This window comes from Thamnophis sirtalis, unplaced genomic scaffold (assembly GCF_051295495.1).
Source record: "Thamnophis sirtalis isolate CommonGarterSnake01/CBP01778 unplaced genomic scaffold, rThaSir2_p1.2 scaffold_2, whole genome shotgun sequence".
Taxonomy (NCBI): Eukaryota; Metazoa; Chordata; class Lepidosauria; order Squamata; family Natricidae; genus Thamnophis; species Thamnophis sirtalis.
The window spans coordinates 50,454,730-50,462,344 of NW_028261382.1; the positions used below are offsets into that span (position 1 = coordinate 50,454,730).

The 7,615-nt window shown below is 51.5% G+C and overlaps 1 protein-coding gene across 1 annotated transcript in view; it reads right to left on the reverse strand.

The window, feature by feature from the left end:
- The window catches only part of MYO1H (myosin IH), a 12,871-nt gene extending 6,049 nt beyond the window's left edge, over positions 1 to 6,822 (reverse strand). The window contains 15 exon segments of the mRNA XM_087703464.1: positions 795 to 1,145; positions 1,604 to 1,695; positions 2,221 to 2,301; positions 2,886 to 2,991; positions 3,220 to 3,287; positions 3,481 to 3,600; positions 3,692 to 3,763; positions 4,376 to 4,489; positions 4,616 to 4,714; positions 4,819 to 4,998; positions 5,368 to 5,435; positions 5,438 to 5,447; positions 5,586 to 5,784; positions 6,066 to 6,181; positions 6,665 to 6,822. Of these exon segments, the coding sequence (XP_087559590.1) occupies positions 795 to 1,145; positions 1,604 to 1,695; positions 2,221 to 2,301; positions 2,886 to 2,991; positions 3,220 to 3,287; positions 3,481 to 3,600; positions 3,692 to 3,763; positions 4,376 to 4,489; positions 4,616 to 4,714; positions 4,819 to 4,998; positions 5,368 to 5,435; positions 5,438 to 5,447; positions 5,586 to 5,784; positions 6,066 to 6,181; positions 6,665 to 6,790 (1,802 nt within the window). The 5' untranslated portion in view covers positions 6,791 to 6,822.
- Between the last annotated feature and the right edge of the window lie 793 nt (positions 6,823 to 7,615).

Consider the following 7,615-nt stretch of genomic DNA (forward strand, 5'->3'; position numbering starts at 1 on the left):
ATGCTGACTCTGTAAACCGCTTAGAGAGGGCTGAAAGCCCTATGAAGCGGTAGATAAGTCTAACTGCTATTGCTATTGCAATCTATCTATCATCTATCTATCTATCTATCTATCTATCATCTATCTATCTATCTATCTATCTATCTATCTATCTATCTATCTATCATCTATCTATCTATCTATCTATCTATCTATCTATCTATCTATCTATCGGATTGTTGGGGGCAATATGCTGACTCTGTAAACCGCTTAGAGAGGGCTGAGAGCCCTATGAAGCGGTCTATAAGTCTAACTGCTATTGCTATTGTTATTGCTAATAAAATTAGGACAGAGGAAGAGAAAGTCTTCCTGGAAATGAAGCCAGGGTGATCTTAGCAAAGACTCTGTTGGCTTAAAGCAGTGTTTCTGAACCTTAGCAACATTAAGGCCTCTGGGCTTCAGTTCCAGAATCCCCCATGCTGGCTGGGGAATTCTGGGAGTTGAAGTCCGCCTGCCTTAAAGTTGCCACAGTTGAGAAACACAGTCTGAACAATTACAGTCTTGGGATTACAGAATTTCATCAATGTCAGACTCTTTTGCCGAGAGGTTTTTAGGGTTTTTTTGAGAAGAGACACAGAAAGAGAAACCTCACCGGCCCTCTCCAACTAGGCACCAACTATCCTGCACAACCACTGTGGAGTCCGCTCGCTGGGGACGATGGGATATAATTTAATGGGCTTGAATCAGCCATGTCAAATTGAAGGGCACACAGAGGAAACGGGCGTCGTAATTGGTGCCCAGAAGGCTTTGATCACCATAAACATATTTTCCAACGATTGGATTCGATGGGAGCTGGAGGAGGCCTCTTGCCAAGATAAGCGGCTTCAGAAAGAAAAATGTTCCTGGTCTCGAAATCTAGGAAGGAGTTGCTTCCAATCAGCCTCCTTGGTTCTTTGTTTTTTTGTCCCCTGAAGCAGGAATCATTCTTGTGAGCTTCAAGCAAGGAGGGAGGGAAGCAGCCTACATTAAGCCCCTTGCAAACTGGTCCCCACGTCAGCCCCCCTCTCTTACCCACTGTGCAGTAGGTCACTTCTCCCGCGTAGTGAAGCAAGCGGAAGTCCACCCAGTCGATGGACTTCCGGGTTTTCAGGTCTGCAAGCTTTCGACTGCAGAGAGAAAGAGAAAAAAAGAGAGGGAATTCCCCAGTTCAGAGAGAGAATCCCACTGGCAGCTGGGCCAGGATCCAACCCAGAAGCAAGGATGGAGGGGCTGAGGTGGGATTCAGCAGGTGACCAGCTCTGGGGAAACGGTAGCAGAAATTTTGAGTAGTTCGGAGAACCGGCAAATACCACCTCTGGCTGGCCGCGCCCCCCATCTATTTTCTGGCTCCTGAGTCCCAGCTGATGGGGAGGGAATGGGGATTTTGCAGGAACCTTCCCCTGCCACGCCCACCAAGCCACGCCCCCCAATCCATATCACGCCCACCAAGCCACAGAACCGGTAGTGGGGAAAAAATTTGAATCCCACCACTGGGTTGAAGTAGGGTCTGCTCCAAGAAGTGCCAAGGTAAACGGCCCTTGGGAGATGACCCCGTCCCTTCCGGCAAGAAGGGTACAGTGCTTACGTCACAAAATGGGCATGGTCTCCTACTTTCTCCTCCAGTTTTTCCAAGAAACTCAGGTCAGTGGCTTCACCGGGCCGCAAGCATTCTTCATCCTTAAACAAGAAAGGCGAAAGACCATCGCTGGCTCCCCGCATGAGCAATAAATAGTGTATTAGGCTTAAGGTGAGGTTTGAACTGGGCTATTCTTCAGTGAATCCAGCTGAAAAATCCAGGTCAATGGTTATGCATGGGGCACAGTCCATGGGTCTGGTGGTTCTTGAATCTAAACCAGATGTGATGGGTTTATGTTTATGGCTGCCAGCCAGCACATCTGGACGTCTCCTGAACCAGAAGAATGGACGCTGAGGGCATCTCCAAACAGCAAAGGAAATTATTTCAAAGTGTTTCCAGGTCAGCCCCGAGTCCTATAAAACCGCCCTGTGGTCCACTTTCCCTTCTCTGCCACTACGCTACAAAAACAGAACTGTAGTTTTGTGAGAAAGTCAATAACTCTTTGATAGAATCCCTCAGCTATTTAAAAACTTTTCGGCACCCAAAATTCCTTTAGAGGGCGACCTTGTTTGGAATCTCTCTTATTGGCGGTGGGTAAACATACCCAAAAACCAATGTTTTCTTACCAGTATGGAAATGATGCCTTTGTGCTTTTCCTCCACGAGGTCACATATGATCTTGTTATTAAAATATGGAACCGGTTCCCACTACAATTGGGAGCAGAAGAGAGGCGGTCAAGGCACAGCACGGCCATATTTGGCCAAGTAAAATTCTATTTAAAACAGTCAGTCCATCTCCACCGGCCTCTGGAATCAGAATTTAGATGAACTCTAGGAAGAAGTCTTAAAAGTTTGGGGGAAAGCACAGTTGCCCACAATCTGGGTTCAGAAGACAAACATTTTCTTCACATCAAGGATCCTGGTTGGTCAAATTTGGCAGGATTTTGTTAAGACCGGCTTGACCTGACTCAGGGGGGTTGGATAAAACGAGTAAGTTTATGCTTGGTGTAAAAAAAAAAGGCGCTTCTCCCCAACCATTTTTGCCCTGAGAAAGATCCTTGCCTTCTCCAATCCTCGGAGCATTAGAATTCCACCTTGAGAAACAGGGGCACCCCACACCCCACCCCCAGGTAGCCTCCGGAATGGTTTGACAACTGCAGTTCATGTTTTGTCTCTTCCTGCGCCTCGTTTCGGCCCTGGGGCTACCAGGCCTAGACTTGGGGGGAGCGGGAGGGGGAAGGTGGGGGAGAAAGGTTTAAGGGGAAGAAGGGTTAGCAAGGAGCAAGAGCTACCTCAATGCCTTCCAGCTCATATTCCTCCTGTTCTGCCTTCAAGGTCATCTCGATCAACAGCTGGTGGAGTTTCTCGTTGCAATAGTTGATACAAAACTGTTCAAAACTTGAACACACACACACACAGACATTTTAAAACAGCCGTGTTCTAGAAGTGTTTCTGGACTGAACCCCTTTTACCACCCCACAACTAGAGGAAGGGAGATTGTACGATCCTTGCCTCCTCCTGCTCTTCCTCCAAATCCCGTGTTCTCTTTAGTTTAGTCTCATTTTTTTTTTAATGCATAAAACATTTTAAAATGTGGTTTTGATTTAGGGCGAAGGGAGACTTTACCTGTTGGTCTCAAAGACTTCGAAGCCATAAATATCCAGCAGCCCAATCACGGTTTTCCTGCTGAAGTCCTACCAAAGAAGGACAAACAACGGGGGTCCCAATCAGAAGGTCCTTCGAGTGTCTGCGCACAAATTGGACACGAGGCGCACAACCCCAGAGCCACCCCCGTCAACCACCAGCCTTCTCAAGCCCCAGCGGGAATGGGAAAGACCGGGCGTCAGCGATACAAGCCACCCTTGCAAACAGCCACGAAGGACCCACCCTGTTTGCTAAAGAGCCGTTGATTTTGCTGACCAGCCAAGCAAAGGTCCGTCCGTAGATGGCTTTCGCCACGGCGTCACGGGCGTAGAATGCCAGGTCCACGTCCAGCGGGCTTAAAACCTTCAGGAGGAAGAAAGTCACAGCGGGGTCCGCATGGGGGCAGATCGGCCGTGTTGTTTTCTTGCAAAGGAGCAGGGAGAATGAGTGGTACCTCTTCAAACCGCGCCTCGATCTTCCTGTGGGTCAGAGATTCTTGAAGGATGGACAGGGGGACGCCCAAAAGCTACAGAGAGGAGGGGAAAAAAAGACAACAGCCGCTAACGCTCAACTCTTTATCAGATTCAGATTCAGATTTTCAGATTTAGTTTATTTGTATGCCGCCCTTCTCCGGGAGGGACTCAGGGCGGCGAACAACTCAGAGGGGGAAAAGGGGACATAAACAACAGTACACATAATTAAAATGCACGAAAATCACACAGCCATACAAGTCGAGAGGGGAGGGGAACTCATCAACCCCAGGCCTGCCGGCACAGCCAGGTTTTGACAGCTTTCCGGAAGGCCTGGAGAGAGGTGAGGGTCCGGATCTCCGCGGATTTCAAATCTGAAATCTGAATCTGAACTCTTTATCAGTGCTGCAACTCAAAACCTCGGGGGGAGAGGGAAGCTTCCAAATGCGATGTGCACCCCATGCTCAAAACTACTCCTATGACGGCACACTCACACCACGGTATATGGAAGCAGCACAGGGGATTGTCGTTGAGTTTCAGCATGGCAAACGGCTTGCCTGCAAAGGCTGTGCGCCGTGCCAGTGGCCAGGGTGGGACGGCATGTGCTTTGCACCCAGGGCTGCCCTCCCCCTAATTAATTCAGAGTCTCTGGCGCGCCCAGCTGGCACCTTGGAGATCCAGTGGAGTTGAGTGCCATTGGTGATGATGGCGTGGCCGTTGCTGTCTTCTTCAAACTGGATGTTGCCCAGGTGCAGGACACTGGCAATGATGCCCAGGAGATTCTGAGGAGGAAGGCGAAGAAACGCAGTCAGATCCAGCGTAACTCACCCTCGTCAGCCAAAGGGGGGGGGGGAAGGTCTGTTTTAAACAGGTGTAACACTCTCCTTCGCCCCTCCTAAGGTCCCCACCTCGATATCTCTCGGGGCAAAGTCGATGACCACGAAGGCTTTCTGGACTGTTCTCCAATCGCTGCCGTCGTTAACGGAAGACACTTTGGCACAGCCTCCCTGCAGCGGAAGAGAGAAACAGCTGGCAGCTTTCTGCAAAGCCAGGGGGATGCAGGAGGCGCCTGGAAATCACAGCCTGGGGACAAAACGCTGTGCCACCGGACCTGCACCAGGTATGAGTACTTCTGAGGGCTGCGTCCCAGGCCCAGGCCCTCCAGCAGCTCCTCCTCGCCCCCCTCCAGCAGCTGGTAGAAGACGTGGAAGTTGCGCTCCCCGGGGTTCTGGTGCACCACACGGGATTTCTCAATCAGGTAGCTCAGGATGTGTCCACCGACAGGAGCCCCCTGGAAAGAGCAGAAACAGAGAAGCTCCTGTGCCATGTCCCCCCCTCGTCCCCCGTTCCCCCCCCCCAGTCTGAAAGGAACACTGCTGGCTGATCTTTTATTAGTCCCGACCTGGCCTACTTCGCAGGGGCATTGAGAAGATAAAAGCTAAGGGAGGCAATGAGTGTCACACTTTTTTTCCCCTCTGATTAAAAAATATATATATAATGAGTTGCAAGCCATCTTCTTATTTTCGTCGGCTCTTTTGGAGCCCTGACATATAACCGTTAATAATAAATAAAAGATTCCACAAGGTGGGCTACTCTGGATTAAAGAGTTAAAAATGCAAGGTGGTTTTTTAAAACCCCCCGAATATTTCAAAAGCTGTACCTTAAAATCAAACTGGATATCCATGTACTTCCCAAACCTACTTGAGTTGTCGTTCCGTAGCGTTTTGCATTTCCAAAGGCCTGTGGGAGAAAGAGAGTTGGGGGTAATTGAAGAGCGGCTGAGCCTCCCCCTCCTCTCCCTGCCCAGCCAGGCGGCCTTCAGGGGAAGCCCCTCCACCATACGGGGGGACCAAGAGCCCCGCGTCCCCAGGCCGGCACCTCCAGGACGGGATTGGAGAGGAGCAGGCGGTCGCGGACAATCTGGAGCTGCTCGGTGGTCGGGCAGGTCACGGCGAAGAACTGGAGGATCTTCTTGGAGGCTTCAGTCTTCCCGGCTCCGCTTTCCCCGGAGATCAAGATGAAGTGGTTGTTGTACTCGGTGCACATCAGCCGGTAGGCGTTGTCTGCGATGGCGTAGCTGGAGGAGACGCACAGGGGGGGAGAGAGGAGAGGGAGAGCTTCCCCCGTGGGCAAGGACAACACAACGAGGTGTTGTGTTCCAGCTGGGGCTTCAACTCCCATAATCCCCAACCGGCACTCGGACTATACTTCCTGTGTATAGTTATTATTGGGGGAGGCTATCTTTCTGTGCTTTAATTCCCCTTAAGATTGGGTGGATGGATCGATACGAACGGAGGGTCCCCTCTGGGCCCACGGAAGGCCCCACAGGGCAGGGAATGGCCTGGCGTCTTTGCTCACATGTGCGGTGGCAGCTCGAAGAAGTTGACGCCTTTGTACTGCTCCATCTGCTTAGCCGTGTAGATGTCCAACTCTTTGTAGGGATTCACAGACACCAGGAGGGTCCCGATGTAGGTCTGGGGGGGGGGAGGGAGAAGCAAGAAGAATTCAGGCTGCCAATCAGCGCGTGATCCTCAGAGCAAAAGAGGGGTGGTGGTGGCAGTGTCACCATCCAAAGCCCACGGAGGTTGGTACTCGTCCCGCCCAAGAGCCTCTCCGGAGGGCCTGAGAGCCACACAGCCAGGTGTCCTTTCAGGGCCAACCAGAGTCGCCTCCTCAGCCACCCCAATTCCTACCCCAGGGCCAGAGGGAGGGCTGAAGCTGTCGCTGGTTGGGCACACCAGCCGTCCATCAAGGAGAGGGGCACAGCCCCCCCATTTCCTCACACCCCTCGAGTGGTTGTCTTCTGGCTCTCAAATTCTCCCTTGAACCCCGAAGAGGCAGCAGCCTCTCGGATTCAGTCCAAGACCTCTGGTCTATGATGTTATTCCGGCACCCTCTTCCCCTCCCCAAGGCAGGCAACACCCCCTCTTCCACACGGCCGTCCCACGTTTCATTACGTAGATGAGGTTCTCCCGGTATCTCTTGCGCAGGTTGTCCAAGAAGGCCGATTCGCTGGTGTGAGAGTCGAGCAGGACGAAATCTTGAACTCCGACCCTGTCGCGGGCGATCAGGGCCCCTTCCATGTTCAGCTGGTGGGGCTTCTTCCACACCGCCTCCTTCTGCAAGCCCACAAGGAAACGGCCCGGTTAGTGGTGGTGGTGGTGGGGATAAGTCAGCAGGCTTTCCTTCTGCTCTTGGGAACTGGGCACCCAAGTGACGGGGAGGAAGAATCTCTTTCTTTTGAGATAACCAGAAAGCAGAAACCTTGGCCAGCCACCCACACGGCTGCCTTTTTCCCAGGCTGCAGAATCGGAGAGTGATTTATTCCAATCAATGTAGCCAAGTTGGCACATCGAGTAACTCCACAAAAACAAGGGGAGAAAAAATCTATGACATTCTCTCTGTGGATACATTGGTTTTTTTTCCCTTTCCTTTTCCTGAAGCCAAGAAATTCTGTTGCAATATTTTCACATGCGCGCTGGATACAAAGCTGCAGCCTTAGAATCACACTGACACCCCTTCTAACTTCCAGCCCCCAAGAACTAATATTTCCCCCCCCCCGCAACACGCAGCCCCCCCCCAATCCGGCACCCTGTAACTGGACCTGGGCTGAAGCCTGGCCTGACTCCTTGCCCTGCCTGAGAGAGAGAGAGAATCAGCTCTTGGCTCTCCTTTGCTGGAGCCCAGAGCAGATAAGGATCAGATCCTCTCTCTCTCTCTCTCTCTCTCTCTCCTGATACCAAATTACCGAATCTGCAACCCCAGAGATTGATTTGCAAGGTCAAAGTTTTCTTTGTGGAAAAGGCTTTGCTATTATCGGTGCTCCCTGACTGTGGCTGTTTTCTTGCAAGCGTTTCATGACCCAACCAGGTAACAAGTGCTGGAAGGGAGTGGAGGAGGAGGAGGAG